General features: G+C 39.4%; 1 protein-coding gene across 2 annotated transcripts in view; it reads left to right on the plus strand.

Moving 5' to 3' along the window:
• The window catches only part of LOC117827014 (solute carrier family 12 member 7-like), a 43,386-nt gene that overhangs the window by 9,629 nt on the left and 15,193 nt on the right, over positions 1 to 18,564 (plus strand). For both annotated transcript variants that reach the window (XM_034703461.1, XM_034703462.1), the window contains 7 exons: positions 6,965 to 7,056; positions 8,304 to 8,435; positions 13,971 to 14,117; positions 14,798 to 14,852; positions 16,574 to 16,704; positions 16,803 to 16,927; positions 17,007 to 17,111. In XM_034703461.1, coding sequence (XP_034559352.1) covers positions 6,965 to 7,056; positions 8,304 to 8,435; positions 13,971 to 14,117; positions 14,798 to 14,852; positions 16,574 to 16,704; positions 16,803 to 16,927; positions 17,007 to 17,111 — 787 coding nt within the window. The remainder of the gene's footprint in view (positions 1 to 6,964; positions 7,057 to 8,303; positions 8,436 to 13,970; positions 14,118 to 14,797; positions 14,853 to 16,573; positions 16,705 to 16,802; positions 16,928 to 17,006; positions 17,112 to 18,564) is intronic.

Genomic DNA, 18,564 nt, shown 5'->3' on the forward strand with positions numbered 1-18,564 from the left:
AGACTCTGGCTGCAGATAATTTACAAGATGTCAGCTTTTTGGAACAGGGTATTTTGGCTTCAAAACCGTACAATAGGAAAAGGCGGAGCAATGCTGTCCATTATATATACAGTCTATGAATATAACACAATGCTGTGTACATTTTCAGACTGGCTGCACTCAATGACCCCTGTCCTTAAAGTCATCCATCACTTCTTTAGTTAAAGCTAGGGTTGGTAGTCTCGGAAAACCAGCATGAATTTGAATGTAGCATTTCCTCATGACTCCGTCTAACGCCTCCCTTCCTCCCTTGGAGCTCCTCCAAAACGACGCCCCCCCCCCCCCCCCCCCGCTCACATGCACGAGCGCCGCTGATTCATGACCATATGATCGTGACTGATTCAAAACCGGTCGTCACCAAAACATTATCATAGTGAAAGTTAAAAACACAAACAAACATGGCTGCTGTTAGTACTCACAACTGTCATGCTAGCATTATCCAGTTGTACCGGTGACATGATATCAGGAGAAAAGTTATAACACATATATAATACTGTAACAGCTCTACTGTTTGTTAAACGTGTTCAGTGTAGATGTTCTTAATTCCTACAGTGTTGACGGTTAGTGAAGGCATCAGGAGAGGTGTAGAGAGTGCGAGTGGGAGAGAGGAGAGACAAGAGGAGAAGTTCTTCATTCATTCAAACATTGATTGTTGCTTTGTTGGTTGTCGTGATAACGGCCGACAGTGACCGGTTATTAAAGCTCAACATGTTCACGAATCGGCTCGTCATCCCTACTGCGTCCGGACTGACGCTACAATAAATATATATATTCTGTAGGACTTACTGAACGTCATTAATTATTCTACTTGTTGGTGAGAGCTTTTTAGACTCTGATCCGGACTACAGTCCTGAGCAAAGCACCTCATCAGGTCAGAGGGGACAGGCCCGAGGACGAGCGAGAGGGGCAGTAAACAGAGTCAGGGGAAGTAGAGGCAGGAGACGGGGACTCGGAGGAGTGCACGCCGGGGAAATGTACGCGCAGGAGGAGGGCAGAACGGCTGGACGGGATTTGCTTGGTTTAAAATTTGGGGAGCCAAAAAACGGTGATTGGTTGGTGTTTTCCCAGGTTTACTCCGGCTGTAGATAGCAGTTTTTTTTCACTCTTTTTTAGGAACACATCATGTATTGATTGCCATCAGGACATAAAGATCATTTTAACCAGTATGACAAAAAGTGTATCTAAATCTGATTACCAACCCCAACTTTAATTGTATCAATGAGCTTGATGACTGTTCAGAAATGCTTGAACTTCTTTCCTTGAAAATTGTGACTTCTGTGTAAAGATTTCTTTAGGTATCTTTCTTTTTAAAGCTGATTGCTGATTTGTATGTCAGCCAACTGAAAACTAAGAGTAACAGTTGTGAGAGGTGTCAGGCGAGGCAAGAGAGCAAGGCCTTTTCTTTCATAATGAGCACATTTTCATAATGAGTGAGACATGTCACTGTCAAAAGGAAGTAGGATGAGATCTTAATCAGAAAACACCACATGTACCAGATAAAATCAGCCAAAATGTAAAAGGTTAAAACTTTCCCACAGGGTGCGCCAACATTGATACAGATAGGAAGTTCCTCCCAGAAACTTTAAAAAGTTCTATAAAGCTCATACAAAGGCAAATAAAACTCTGTATAGGTCTGTATGGGATGGACTTCCTATTGTATTGTACAAAGCTTCAGCAGCAGGTTTTTACAGCCTCTCTTGTAAAAGAAGGGCACTGTTTATATGAATGTGACAGCTTCAGTCTTCAGACTAAAGAAAGACTCACACAATAATCCTATAGATCTGCAGTCACTGAGCTGTGAACAATATCATTATGAAACCTTTGATTAGTGATAGTACAGTCGGTGCTTTGAGTCTGCAGTCCTATAAAGACAGACGTTACAGAATGTGCAGTGCTGGAAAGGACAGGGACCCATATACATGTATGTGCACACAGAGTGCTGATAAGACAAGATCCTATCTGTATAAACAAAAACATCTCAGGACAATCATTTTCCAAAGACGCAAGCTGTGACCAGTGTCATGGTTCATTTTGTGTAATGTTCAGCTATGTGCCATTACTACTTAGTCAGCAAATAATCCTGTATTTATTACTGTGTGGGAATAAATTAAACCCTAGAGATCCCAGATTAGGTAATATCTCAAAATGTAGAATGTTTCTTCTCCCAAGATGAAATGCTCGAACGGAGTCATTATTTGTCAAGTTATTCTTATTCCAATTTACTCTCTAAATAAAGTTTGTTCTTCAGACTTTGAGATCAAATACCTACTTAGGGATGTGAAAACATTATACTAACTTAATGTAGCTCAGAAGCTGTAAACATGAGGAAGAACCAGCCTAGCTCTGTCCAGTGGAAACAGCTGCTAACTTCTGATGGAGCCTTGACTATACACAACAATACTGTGCATAAAGGCTGTGATGAACTCAGCTTCAATCATAAATGCAGAAACACAGACATCTGCTGGTGAACAAGATTACTGCATTTAAAACTCATCATTTTGGTTTCATTAAACAAACAGGAGACTGTAAGAGAAACTGTAAATTCATCTGAGGATTACATTCATGTTAAATCTTCTCTTTCTGTCTTTTATTTTGTGTAAAGTGTTTCTGCTAACACACACATGTACATTACATGGGTGTGTTTTATAAATCTTGGACTGTAGCAACAGCTGCATATGAACCTTAGCTGTAGGTTTGATTAAAGTTAGGACATCATTCTAATACAAAGTTGTATTTTGCCATTGTGAGGATTTAGTTGTCACTTTTAAAAATCCAGTTGAGTTTAGGAAAGGTGAGTGCAGTGAGGGTTCATAAACAGTGACACATACTTGTGGATGATGACTCCAGAGTCCAACAGACAGCTCAGCACTACTGAGACATTGTTCCACGACGATGAACCCAGCTGTGTGTGAACTCTGTGCTCTTCTTCTTATTGCTACACTATGAGAGCAATGAGTTTATCGGAAAAGAAACAGGCAGAAGCGAAAGCATAACAATCGGAGGTTAACAGTTTACATCACACCAAGAGTCTGTAAACGCAGTCTGTGCAGATTTGTCTTGTGAAAAGACAAATCAGTGATTATTCTTTTGTGAGCGAGTCTGACGACAGGATCCAAAATGAAAATCCACTTTTGAAAATATCTTCCATCTTGATTTGTTATGATGCATGTGACCAGGTTGTCCCTGGCATCACTTTTGCTGTTAAAGCTGGGATTGGTAGTCGCATTGAGATACACTTTTTTGTTATACTGGTTAAAATGATCTTTATGTCCCGATGGCAATCAATACATAATGTGTTCTTAAAAAAGAGTGAACAAAAGCTGCTATCTACAGCCGGAGTAAACCAGGGAAAACACCAACCAATCCCTGCCATCAGGAGCCAAATTATGAAACCAATCAAATCCTGTCCTGCCGTTCTGCCCGCCTATTTATAAGCATCATCTCATTCAGTTCAGATGATGGTTGTTTGTTGATGAGTGGTCAGAAGACTAGAGAGAGCGGTCAATAAATAATGTACCATTTATAACATGTACGTCACTGTCCCCATCCCCTGCCTCCTGGTGTTATTCATAATCACTGGGGTGAACATTCAATCAGCTACCAGCTGATTTTTCATGGGCGACAGTATCACATAGTTCATCACGGCTGTTTCTTCTTTAGTTCAATCCTATTACACTAAAGTGATTCATATGAAATTGTTAAATTGACATTGGACCTACTTCATGCACTTTTAACAACATAACAACATTCAAACCCTGATTATGAAGGCATGCAAGCCTTATCATTACTATAATACAACAATAAGGCTTACTGTTTTTACTATATACTCTTACTCTTACACACTATACTGTCGGGAGCACTTTAAGCCTCAGTATCTTGCCAAAGGAAACTTTAACATTCAGCTGAAGGAGCTGTGGATCAAACTTCAAATCTTCTGGTTAGCAGATGACACAAATCTGATAGACCACTGTGACATGTTTAGAAGAACAAGATGTGATTTTGTCTTGATATGCAGATAATCTATGTTACTACGCTGCTATGTTCTTCATGCTGTGATCAGACATTCAACATCTTGTTCTTTTAGATTAAAGCTGCTGTGAGGAACTTTTGGTTTGTATTGATTTTGGCGCCCCCTTGTGGACAAAGTGATACCTCTTATCTCTTGTCCTGTACATGCAAAATGTGTGTCTTCAGGCAATAATCGCATCCTATTGCGTTTAATACACAGATTTATCACACAGTGTGATTATTTGCCATGAAAACAGCCAAAAAATGGTGTTTCTAAAGCGAGATGTCAATCATCTGTTCTGACACCTACCCCCTCAGAGCAGTTTCAGGCATTAAAAATGACAACAGAGAAGGTATCAGTGTTGTTGTAGATGGTCTTGTTTGCTTTTGAGGGTCATAATGATGCATCAGTATCAGTTTCAGTCTGTTTCTCAGCCAGTTAAAAACTCCTCATAGTGCCTTTAAGTGTCCTTACATCTGTGTGTATCACAGGCAGGGGCGTGTCCAGAACTTTTTGACCGGGGTGGCCCAGCTGAGGCTCTCACATAGGCAGGGGTGGCCAGTGCATTTACAAATAAATAACTTTTACCCTTTCTGTCTTCACAACCTACTTTCATTAAAGTATTGAACAGTTGTTATATTCCTTTTGACTTTAAAAGAAACATGACAAAGTGGCATAAATCTTCTAAGCTTGATTCTTCAAGGACTTACAAAAATATGTTTTTTCAAAGTCACATTTGAGGGCACTAATAAAGAAACCTACTGTCAGCCTTTTAACTCATCCCAAATCAAATATTTTAACAGAAACCCCACAAGGCAAATAGCTAATCATAGTTCAGGATTTTGAAGTGGCCCCTGGGGTGGCCAATTGGATTTCAAGGGGTGCCAGTGCCACCCTTGGCCACCCCTCTGGACACGCCACTGATCACAGGTGATCAGCAGCATGAACATTCATCCATTCTCTGCAAAAAAAAAACAACAACTACTCATACAGTTTTGACCTCTGTTTCCCTTATGCAGTCTTGTGTATTCCCATGCGTCATTCACAACATCCATAATAATCAGATCAGCAGCTTAGGGCTAGTACAAAGTGGACACAGAATGCCACAAAGCTAACACTGATTTCAGATTAAAGCCTGTTGGATTTCCCCAAGAGACCCTTAGAGTTTGTTTACAATCCTCACCGTGTCATGTGCACCCAAAGCACACTGTTCTTTTTTATTAACTGCTCTTCAATGGTCTCTGAACCACTGACAGGCCTTGGGTCTCTACAGGCTATAAAGACAACAGTGTTATCTAGTATGATAACACACCAAACTTAATAAACAGAGAATACTGCGTGACAACTAGAGGCAAGGGGAATACAACTGAGAGGCAGCATGAAAAGGAAAGTCCATTAGCCGCTCTGCTTTTTAAAGGGGGATGAAAGCTGTGTGTTAAAAACTGTACACCATCAATCTGTCTGAAAGAATCAAAGGTGAAAGGCTGCAGCTTTTACAAATAGTACTGGATCCAGGATTATTACCAATAAAAGTCTGACTATAAATCTTTAGGCTGATTTTGGCCCATCACAGATGTGTTGGTTTGTGTTTTCAGATGTCCTGAAAACTGAATTGTTCTCAAACATAAAGCGCGAGTTGTGCTGGATATAATTTAATCTCTTAGATTCTCCACCAGAGCGCACTCCCACTCCGTAGTTCATATTTTAAAATTACTGTCTGTACTTTAGCAGAGCCTCACAGCTGAGCAAATAGTAATTCACATTAGAACTGGTTATTATAATGATAATGTAATAATTATCATGTAAAATATGTCTGCTGTCTGAAACTGAGTCGTATAGGTGCAAGATCAGAGCAAAGGGGTGTTGTCATTTAATCTCAAAACTTCACTTTTTCTTTTAAAGTGCAAGATTATTGATTCATGATTCAGAAAATGATGATTAGCTTTGATCTTACACATTTCTGTAACACTGCACACACACAGAGGAAACACACACGTGCACATCTTGTTGCAGGTTAATTTTGTAATGATTGCTCCTTTTAATGATTTGATGAGAAGGAAATCCAAAACAAGTCCAAGATCTAATTATTATTGACCCTCAGTACAAGCAGGTGACTGGAGGTCAGGATGTAAAGTCTCTCATTGGTCACAGATATATCATATTGAGGGTCATTTGGTTAATTGTAAAGCTTGTTATTGCACATTCCTAACATTGATCGATTTTGAAAAATGCTGCTTTGGACATAATGAAACATCTTTTACTTTAAGAACCTCTACAAAAAGTAACTAAGGGGGAGCTGGAGTCCTTAATCACATTTATCCACTCTGAATACAGTAATAAATGTTCAAACCCATGACATCAAAACAGCCAGATAATTGGACAGAATGTTTTCAGTAGGCTATTTCTTTGTTGTTGATGTTTTTTGGAGATGTCATATGTTTTCTCCATTTATTGTTCCATACATGTAGTAAAGAGTTAACAGCTTAAACACTCCTTTTGAGGTTTCTACTGTACTGTGATTATTATGTGACAGACGTGATAGTGTTCTCTGGACTCATGGTTTCTCCCCTTTTACTGCTAAAGGGAGTTTCTATGGGGAAAAAATCTGATTTCTATATGACCATGTATAATAAAGATTTATTTCTAATGAGACAAATCAAATACTATTTTGAGCAGCAATGTGTCTCTGTGTTCCTTAATCTGGATCAGACAAAAACTGTCTTTATGTACTCAGAATTCACCGTGACAGTTTTTATTAAGCCCCAAAAACTCATATGGATCACCACACTTACAGTTTTCAAGACACAAACTAAGCGCTATAGATCCACAGAGTGATGTGTCACCTGTTCACTACTAACGCTTAAAGGCACCACAGTGGATCATTATTAACTTCCTGTTCTTCTTCTCTATCCCAAGGAGATGAAGATCAGAGAGAGTCCAGTCCATTCATCACCTCAGACGGTGACAGAGAACGCTATTATGAAGGACAGAACATGGCCCTGTTTGAGGTAAGAAAAGATTGTTGTTTTAATGTACACTGACACATTTAATGTATATGAAGCTGATTATTAGCCTCATACATGATTGGTTTTCTATCATTAATAAAAACTGTCATCTCAGTCCGAGATGTACATCTTTTTCTATATGGTTGCCAAAGTCAACACAAACATAAATCTCTTACAGTAGCTTTATAAAAAAAGAGTTCTAAAATGCTCCATATAATACCATGATACATCAACCAATAATCAATCAAAATAATGTGATATAAAATAGATAAAACCAAATTCAGTATCCCCACACATTATGATAAAAAAAATCTAAATGAAGCAAATGAAGATCATGCAAGAGGATAAAACACTCATTAAAAGCTCTCTGAAACATGTACATGAATAAATAATTAAACCATTAAATCAATTAATCAATAAAATAATAGTAACAACCAGGCATGTAAGATGTATTTCCTCTGCCATATTGCTCCAGAGTCTGGAGGGCTCTTACTCAACAGGCTTTTTCACTTCAAGTTTTAAACTGGAAATGCTCAACAAACCCAAAATCTTCAATTTAGCAACCAAATCCACAAATCTCTCAACTGACATCCAAATCCACAACGTTAGCTGTCATCAAAGCAGTTAAAGGCGTAAATGTAATTCATAGTTGCTAAACATTCATGGAGCTGATAAGTTGAAAGTATAAAGGTGCAAGCAAGTGGAGCTACAAACAGCTAACAGCCAAACTCTAAGGTTGTACTTGGCACTTTCAGAGGGCCGATACGCTCTAGTACAAAGTTACGCCACTTCTAAATTTAACACCTTGGTGTACGGGGACTTTTTCAGTGTAGTGTGACTTCCCATCAGCTGCCAGTCCACGTTCCTGTCCTCTTTGTAGTGCACTTTCCCTTGAAGCTTCATGATTGCACCCTTTGCGTCACCCATGGTGCACTACACGGGTGTTGCATGATGCTGACTTGACTTTTTTCATCCAAAAGTAAGATCAAATTACTGAACATTAAGTGAAGGCCTGATGATTACTCAGCACCATACACGTATAGAGTTTATTTAGCTTGATGGAAAGAAGTTATTTGTGCAACACTTAAGTAGTGCATGTATGTTGTGAAAGTCAGAAATCTCCTTGTATCTTTTGTTAATTCTAGATTTTTTTTCTTTTCTTTTTCCATTTAAAGCGCTGGTTGTATTGCACATATATAATAATATTGATAGATAATAATATAAATACTTTATTTTCTATGTCTCTGCAGGAGGAAATGGACAGCACCCCCATGGTTTCATCTCTTCTCAACAAGCTGGCCAACTACACCAACCTGACCCAGGGTGTCCGTGAGCACGAGGAGGCCGAGAACGAGGATGGCGTCCAGACAGTCGCTGTCGTGGTATGGACCTCCTTTTACTAAGCAGCAGAATCATTTCATAACAAGAGTCATGGATGACAGCTTTGAACATATTTGTTCTTAACTCTGAAACGTCACTTTTAAGTTTTAGGCAGCTAACAAACTCGCAGTAGAGCAGGTTCTGTGATATGGAAATACTGCGAACCACATACAGAATAGCCTTTGTTATCCTGAAGCTAATGGGGATGCAAATAAACAAACAAAACAAACAAAGGTACAGTGTGTAGAAAGAGGAATATTACCAGCAGTTGGATTCTAGATTGAACCACACCCTTGCTCAACCCTCCTATCGGTGAAGCTTCACAAGGGACGGTGGCCCTCAAGGACAAGAAGCTGCTGTGATGTGTGATGACTGTGATGATGTGTTTACTATCAAACGCATCTATCAGTAAAAGTTATTTAAGAAGAAGAAGAAAGGTACTTTATTAATTTCAATTTTTTCACTCGTGCTATTTTTGGACATGCTACACATGTGGTATATACATACAATCATGCACACACATGCATTGAACATGCTTAGGGAGATATGTCAGAGTGAGGATGCTGCCATCAACCAGCGCACCCAAAAGAGTTGAGGGTTTGGTGCCTTGCTCAGGCAGTGCCCAGGCAAGGGAACCGGCACCTCTTAAGCCACCAGTCCACTTGCCAAACTTCGTCCATGCTGGGACTCGAAGCTGCGACCCTTCGGTTCCTAAGCCAAGTCCCTATGGACTGAGCTACTGCCGCCCCAACTTTGTAAGTTTGTACTAATAGACAGCCACACACTAAATTCAAAAACGTGTAAGAAATATGTCAGAGCAAGGTGGCGGCCTCCTTGGAAGGGGACCCGGTCCACATGTAGATATAAAAGGCTCATCCTACTTTAATAATTTGTATTCAGCTGATTAAACTCTAATTTAAACACATTTATGAATATTATCTTCTATTTCTACCAAGTCTGTCCTGCTAAATGCTGCTAATTTTTTACACATTGCACCTTTGAAGTTATCTTGTGAGGGTCTTTTAGAGAGAAAGCAGGGCGATAAGCAGATAACCTTAAGAATTATTTTCAGTCATATTTGAGTTTGCATCCAGTGAAACTTTAAATGAAGTGTTTTGTTTTCTTTGATCATATGGCTGATATCACGAGGAGATGCACTTCTTCTGAAGAATAAACTGTATTCAACCGAAGAGCAGCATCATTTTCTTTAAGTCTTTGATTTCGAAGCTTCACAATAAACTGTCTTGTTTATTTATGTGTTTGTTTATTTCACTTCTTTTTTTAGCGTGTAGTAAAAAAAATACATGTTTATAGTGAACTGCCAAGGGGCTCGATTAAATGTAAATGGGGATGAGTATGGTTCAGACTAGGTCAGGGAAACTGGTCCTGCATCATCACCGGAAGGCAAATACTCTACACTAACAATGTTATGATGGATTCTGGGAAACCATTTCCTTAATGTAAAAAGCATTTTCTGCATTGCAGTTGATTAAAGTTAATTTACAACATCATTCAAAGCTTTCAATTTGCACTATTCAGGACACCAGTTCAGGTTCTTTCTTAAGATTTTTCTCATGATTGATAAGTTTGGAGCTTCATCAGTCAATCAGTTTATCCCCTTAACAAATTTCTGATGGATCTTTTTAGTGCAAAAAAATCACTTTGATATAAAGTAAGATAAAAACTACTCACATCTCATGTGTGATCATAAGAATATGAGACATCAATCAGATGTTAGTTAACTCTACTTTGCTTTGAGACCGGAGATATGAAGGAGTTTGTCTTCTGTATCAATACTGATATATTGATACAGAAGACCAGAGGAGTTGACACATTTCTGATACAGCTGCTAATATGGTGAAGTAAGATTATTCATTTATACAGCTTAAAGCCACTACCTGTCATCATTTCTGACTTGTAAGACCAGCCTGAAAGGGAAGCTAACATTTTTGCCACAGTGTCAACAGGCAGAGGTGAAATGTGCTGGAACTCCTTTTCATGGGTTGTTTAGTTGGGACGTTTGTGGATGTCCCTGCCATCGCTTTTGTTGGTGTGAATCAATCACCTCGGCTGATTCTGGGGATAAGACTTAAGTATTTTATAAAGCCAAGTAATAAGTAAGAGGAGTGGAGAACTTACATGTAGAAACAGTACTAGGTCCATCTAAGCCCAGTAAGACCAGCTGACAAGAACACTATATGGATATAAGTATTTGACCACATCTGTTAATGATTGAACGCAGGTGTTTCAGTCAGACCCCTTGGCCCAATCTCAATGTCCTCCCTAAGGCCTGAGCCCTGAGCCCTTCTTGACTCAATTGGAATTATCCATAGTTCATTTGCTATGAACTCTGGGTTATTCCCTTACACAAAGTCTGCAAAAATGCCCACTTACAGACAGGGAACATAAAGGGCTCAAAAAGTCAGAGAGAGATCCCTCACACACTTGATGATTTGACAGTGGGACAGCCCAAAGTCAGTGAGTGCTTGGGGGTGGGCCTTGAGATTGGGCCTTTATCTCCAGTAAAGGGTGATGTTAATGCTCCAGCATACCAAGACATTTTGAATAGAGCTATGCTTCTAACTTTGAGGCAACAGTTTGGGGAAAGTCTGTTTCTGTTTCATCAGTGCACAAAGCAGAGACTATAAAGACATGGTTTGATGAGTTCGGTGTGGAAGAACTTGACTGGCCGGCACAGAGTCCTGACCTCAACCCCAATACTTTTGTTCATATAGTGTATATCAGTCAGACTCCTGTCATGTTATAAGTACAGCTAAATGCTGAAGCTGACTCCCCCTGTTTCCAGTCTACTTCACAAACTGACTGGCTGTCAGCCATAACTTAATGATCAACATGACAGGTGTGTAGCATTGATTGTCTGACATAGAAAGGAGGTAAATAAGCCTTGGTTCAAAATGTCACATGACTCCACTTGATGATTACTGAACTTTTAAAGCACTAATTTAGCTGCACAGTGGCATCACCACAGTATGTTTGCTGCAGCCTACTGAAAGCAGATTTAAACAATAATGCAAACATGAGGCTTTACGTGATAGATCATTTAAGATGTGTTGTATACAGTACAAAGTGCCTTTTGTTTCCTATGATGTTAAAAACCCACAGATGCATATTTCTCCTCTAAAGGTAGCTGGGCCGGTTTTACTTTACCAACTGTGCCTTCATGCTGCAATAAATCAAATTATGATGGAGAAGTACTTGTTCCTAAAAATACCAGAATCAGCTCATTAAATACCCACCATGTCTAAACAGTGAAAAACACAAAACCACAAGTAATAAGTCATGGTGTTTGTGCAGCACTGAGCGGCAGTAACAACATGCTGACATAATTACTGCTCCATGCAGAGAGAACATACTTACACAAGTCATATGAAATCATATAAAATGTTAAAGTGTATACACACAATACTTGCCTCCTTGCTGGTCCCGCTGATGCTGAACGTCCAGAGTCTTTGGGTGAAACACAGTCAGGACCCTGCACTGCTGATTTCTGTGAAGGCATTGATGATGCTGCAGCAAGGCCCGCCCCCTGAATAGTAGCTGGAGGAGATGTGAAGCCTGAGACTAAAGAACTTAACACAGACAATTCAGAGAGTTTAAAGGGAGGCAAAAAGACAGACCAGAGGGAAAAACAAGACGGACACAAGAGGAGACATGTGGGAGATCTGGAAACCACCATCAGGAGCTTCACAGCATTTAGACAAACTGGGTGCAGTGGAGAAGGGGAAGAACAAAGTGATAGTTACACGGAAAATGGTATGTACGCTTGGATTTGGGGAGGGAAGCAGTGGAAGTAAATACACTTGTGTTTTTGCAGTGTGATGCATGCTGTGACAATGATATAAGATAGATTTTATAATAAAGGCTCACAGTTTTAGCTTGCACAAAAAAGATATTGTGTGGATCAGTGACAACATTTAACCTGAGTATCCTGCAGGATGTGAGACTTTTTGTAGCTTTGTTTTATTTAAAAACCTCTTTCTTTGCTTTTGGAACAAAAATATTCAACCAGAATTTTCTACAGCACCAAAGACACTTCAATAACACCAAGTAATGGTCTTTGAGGGTTCACATCTTCTAATAAAACTTAAAGAAATAGTGATATGATAAAAAAAACTGTGGAAATACATGATCCCAAGTAACTGGAGTTTGAATCATTCTTGCAAGTTCAAATAACATTTTGCAGAATTCTGGGCTAATGTTTATAAAGGATTGTGTTGTTTCTTTTTTTCTCTTTAGCAAACTACTTTCTGATTTCTAGTATATCATCATCAACAAGTAAAAAAAAAAGTAGGGACATAAATGGCAAACCAGCTGTTATTTTAGTTTCTTTTTATTATTTTATGGTTGTTTGAGCCTCAATATGCAGGTGACTCTTTTGCAAGTTGGTTTCATTGTCATCATCTATATGTGACCAATAAGTTGTGAGCTACTGTCTGACATGCACCTTACACTTTTCTAGTGATATGGGATTCTGAAACCTCACGCAAACGAAGAGAATCAACTGTTTGTTTTCTTTGTTAACCTGTGAATTTTCAAACCTTATTTCCATGTTCATACATTTAGATTTTTTAAAAGGTGACTAACATTTGTGGTGTGAAAAAATTGTATCAGGCTCAATTGATCAAACAAAAACAAGTTTATTTTTTAAGTTAATTCAGGTGGCATTTTAGAAATGCTTTAAATCTGAAAAACTGTCTGCCAGTCTGCTTTTGTCTACTTGTTGGCATGTAATCTGCAGCCAGTATCAACAATTTGAAGTATTATGTTAAAAATGTATACATTTAACAAAGATAACAGAAAATAATACTGATTTTCACTGCATACATTTATTGAATAAAATACCTCAGTGTGTCACACAAACAAATAACCACTGCATCTCTGCATCAGCATGCTCATATCCAATTTTCCATCAGGCAATATAAACATACTTTTGGTCACAGTAACTTACTCTCAGGCAAAACAGACAAGTGAAAAGACATTAGGATCACATATTGTGCAATGGGTAATGTATTTAAGGTTCTGTTATGAATCCCCAAAATAAACTGTAACACGGAGAGGACATGAAAGGGGGTAGCTGGTTAGAGGTCCCAGTACACCAAAGAGTTAAGGTTAGTAGTTGTGGTTCTATCTACCTGAGTTTAAGCACTGCTTTACAGTTTTTAGTCATTTTCTCAACAAATATCAAAATATCAAGGGAGTAAGAACAAATTATGTCATCCTTTATATCTTGTCAACATCTCTGGAAACAATACGTGATATCAAAGTAACCATAAGACCTCTGAACTTTGTTAGTGTGGCTGTTAAAGGAAGTATGCATACAGGTTTTTGAAGGCTAGATGTGAGGTACCCTGAAATATCAGATGGCCAGTCTGGTATGAACAGTGTGTACAAGTCTTACACACAACACAGAAGTTTAATCAAGGATTTGTTGTGTTTAATTATCAACCTTCTTTGGTTATTTCCTCTCCTCTCATCCATCATTCTCACCTGCATGTGTTGTGGTTGTAAACCCACAGGTCCCTCAGATGGGCACCTTTATTGGAGTCTACCTGCCCTGCATGCAGAACATCCTGGGTGTGATTCTCTTCCTGCGTCTCACCTGGATCGTGGGTACAGCAGGAATCCTCGGGTCCTTCGCCATCGTGTCCATGTGTTGCATCTGCGTGAGTCATTTAGGAATCCATGCAAACACATTTTCATCCACGAGGCAAAGTAAAGAACATATCTGGGGGCAGTTTTTCAGGAAGAGTTTATGTGGTTTCAAAATTAGATACGTTGTTTCACTTCAGTCAATAAGTGTCAAGTGGCAGCAATGACTCTGTGAAGAAAGGAGGACAAAAACTAGTCCCTCTCAGCCAGTCTTTATCATTGGCCAAACGCATGAATGAAACAATAACATGTCTTAGATTGAGTGTGAGATTTACAGCCAGTGAGACACTCCTCTGGATTTATGGTGTTGATTCATGACAGCATTACTCTCTGGTTTTGAGCTCAGAGGAGTCCTTTAAATAGGCAGAAAATTGAATTTATTTGCAACTGCAGCTTTTACGTCAGCAGCTCCACATGGCCAAACAGAGAGCTGACTGTTTGAAAAGTTTGAACCAAATTGCTCTGCACTCATGTGATGTGATATGAATTATGCCCCCCCTTCCCATGTATACCATTTGTTCTTATTTTGTGAACTCTCTGTGTTTATATTTGGTTTATATATTGTATGTACTGAAATATTTTTAATGATCCCATAGTTCCAACCAACTTTTTTCCCTTTCCATTGTTGCACTGTGCACTCTTCTCACCCCTCTTTTCCTCTATCCATCTCTCCATCATTTCTCTTTTCATGCAGACCTTGCTTACAGCCATATCAATGAGTGCCATCGCAACCAATGGAGTAGTCCCAGGTAAGTTATGGAACCTTTTCCACTTTTAGGGGCATGCAGTGTCATCATGAACATTCTCAGCACAGTGACTCATACTGATACTATGTGATGTCCCTTTGCTGTGTTACATAATGATACTCAAATAATGACTGTGAAGACATTTAACACTGTGGGATTAATGAAAAAAAGATTAGGAGCACCATATTTTGACTCCTTAAAACACAACATACAGTATGTAATATGGCAAAAATACCACATTTTTTTACATTTTAATGCAAAGACTCCAATATGAACACTGTAAACACAATGAAAAGGACTATGCACGATACAAACAGAACCTTTTGCACCTTGTTTGCTCTCTGGGTTCCTAGATCACATCCAAAGTACACGTTAAGAATTGAAAACTTTCAATACAGGTAGCACAAAGACATGTTAATAATAATGCTTTTTATTTAAAGGCGTCTTTCTCAACACTCAAGGTCACGTTACAGGGCAGAGTCCAAAAAAAGAACAATATACAAATTAGGCAGATAAAATCAACAAGGCATGATATAGTGTAATTAATAAATACTAACAAAATTTACAGGATCAGATACAGTGCAGTGAAGAGGTGTAATCAGAGTGATTTCATGGAAGATATGGCCAAGAGGAAGAAGATAAATGATGAATAGGAGAGGGCCCAGGACAGAACCCTGGGGAACACCGGTAGTGACTGGAGATGAGTGAGATGTGAAGGATTTGAATTGAATGAACTGAGTGCGGCCAGAGAGATAGGAAGTGAACCAGTGATGGGGTGTGCCAGTGATTCTGATTGAATTTAATCTGTCGAGGGGGATGTTGTGAGAAATGGTGTCAAAGGCTGCACTGAGATCAAGGAGGATGAGGATGGGGAGAAGTCCGGAGTCAGCTGCGATGAGGAAGTCGTTTGTGATTTTAATAAGAGCTGTTTCTGTTTCAACTGTGTTGACTTGAGAAGTGCTGTATTCAGGCTAATAACAAGAGTTGCATAAAAATGCATGTTAAGTCACCATTGGTTTATTGTAATGTTACAGCATTTTTGCACTTAGCCCATATACTTTGTAGATATCCAGAAAGAGATTCAGGGATTTAATAGTCAACACAAATTTAAAAAAAACTTGAAAAAAATCTGACAGCATGAGGGCCTGTCTCCACTTACTGCATTTTTAGACTGACAGCTCCAAGATCTCAATTTCAGTTTGCTGTAATCAGGATATGGAAAATAAATAAATGAATAAATTAAAAAATACATAAAAATTTAGCATTAGCACAGCTCAAGACCTTGAAATTGTACCCCAAAATAAAAGTGTGGTTACATCTTCTATGTAAGGACATCTTCAGTTGTTAAAGTTGACATCAGAAGTCCCGCCTCTCCTTGATTTTGATTTGTTGGTGATGAAGAAGGGACATTGATGAGTGCAGCAGTGATCCAAATATTGAACTATGAACCATAACTGAGAGCACTGAAAGGGTAGCAGCAAACAAACAGCTGACACATTGATGCTGATGGGACCCTGAGCCCTGAAGCTACCAGTGCAACAAAAGGCTGTTCGTGGACACAGTCCCTAAAGACCTCAATAGTCCATAAGGTGTATCTTTTTAGTATGTGGCAGAGATGATGATTGTAGAGGGTGAACCTTGAGCCCATACTGTAATAAAAGATGTTATCAACATTTCACCAACAACATTTTGTGGTAGTCTAACCATGATTTAATTTCTCAAAGCTGGTGGTTCGTACTACATGATCTCCAGATCTCTGGGTCCAGAGTTTGGAGGGGCGGTGGGTCTCTGCTTCTACCTGGGGACCACCTTTGCTGGATCCTTGTATATCCTGGGCACCATTGAGATTCTGCTGGTATGTCACTACCCTGAAAGAGTTCAGATACAGCAATATTCACGTCTGCTATGTACCAGTGCTACACTCACTCCCTCGTCCTGTCTCCTCTGTGCCAGCTGTACATCGTTCCAACAGCACCTGTGATTAAAGAAGGCGAAGACTCAGCAGGGCCCAACAACATGCGTGTTTATGGCACGTGCTGCCTGCTCCTCATGGCTCTGGTGGTGTTTGTCGGGGTGAAGTAAGTATTCCAGATTCCCAAATAAACCCTGAAATACAGCATATGCAGAAGTCATATTAATCCCCTCCTCTTCCTGCAGATACGTGAACAAACTGGCTCTGGTGTTTCTGGCTTGTGTGTTCCTCTCCATCATGGCAACTTACGCTGGAGTCATCAAGACGGTCATCGAGCCACCAGAGTTTACGTAAGTTACTACCCGATACTAGCTTCTTCTTTTGTATTAGGCTTTTATGCCTTTATTCAGAGAGGATAGGGCAGCTGATAAGAGCAGGAAATTGGAAGAGAGAGTGGCGAGTGACACAAAGGAAAGGGGGTGCAGGTTGGAATCTAACACAGGCTGCCTGAAATGTTCAAACCAAGCTAGAGACCTTGGTGTAATCATAGACTCAGACCTTAATTTCAGCAGCCTACTATCACCTTAAGAATATATCAAGGATTAAAGGACTTATGTCTCAGCAGGATGCAGAAAAACTCGTTCATGCATTTATCTTCAGCAGACTAGACTACTGTAACGGGGTCTTTACAGGACTCCCTAAAAAGTCCATCAGACAGCTACAGCTCATACAGAGTGCTGCTGCTTGAGTCCTAACAAGGACTACAAAAAAGTAGACCACATCACTCCAGTTCTTAGATCCCTACACTGGCTTCCTGTCTGTCAGAGAATAGACTTTAAAATCCTGCTGATGGTTTATAAAGCACTGAATGCTTTAGGCCCAAAATACATTGATGATCTGCTACTACTTTATGAACCACCTCGACCTCTGTGGTCGTCAGGTACTGGTCTGCTTTCAGTCCCTAGAGTCAGAATGAAACATGGTGAAGCAGCATTTAGTTATTATGCACTACATATCTGGAACACACTCCCTGAAAGCTGTAGGTCCGCTCCAACTCTCACCTCTTTAAAATCAAAGATTAAGACTTTTTTATTTGCCACTGCCTTCCTATCTTAGCTCATTTTAACTCACTTTCGTTTTATTATATTTGTCATTTTAATTATGTTCTTTTATGCCTGTCTGAATGTTTCCAATGCTTTTAATGTTTTAATGTAAAGCACATTGAGTTGCCATGTGTATGAAATGCGCTATACAAATAAAGCTGCCTTGCCTTGCCTTGCCTGCTCAAGGACAATAGCCTCTAAATGGGGCGCCAAAACTCTAGGCCACACTGGCACCCCAATATCAAGCATTTCTAATGGTGAACTAAAATGCTTCCAGGCTTAGAGTATTATACAAAATAAAATGGGGTGCCTGAGTTTGAAGCTGAAGATCAGATGAGACACGAAACCACCTCTAATCTGTCTGTTTTCAGAGCCATGTTTAGAGGTTTGGTTGGTCTGTTGAATTGGTTTCTCATGTTATTATCATATAAGATAAGGTTATTCTAAAGTCTAACTGTGGGGCCGCTTTCTTGAGAAAAAAAGGGGCAGCTGCAGGCCCTTAACTAAACTTCGAACTGACTCAGCAAAAAGTGTAACCTTTCTGATGTTTCCAGTTAGTCTTGGGACTTGTAAGGCCTAAGGTTGTCACCATGATTTTGGGGCAACAGAAGTTACCATTCTTTGAGTTTGACTTTAAAAAAAACACACCCAACCTGGGTTGTTCTTTTTAACTCTAACATGAGGCTCACATGGTAGATCA

This window comes from Notolabrus celidotus, chromosome 15 (assembly GCF_009762535.1).
Source record: "Notolabrus celidotus isolate fNotCel1 chromosome 15, fNotCel1.pri, whole genome shotgun sequence".
NCBI classification, from domain to species: Eukaryota; Metazoa; Chordata; class Actinopteri; order Labriformes; family Labridae; genus Notolabrus; species Notolabrus celidotus.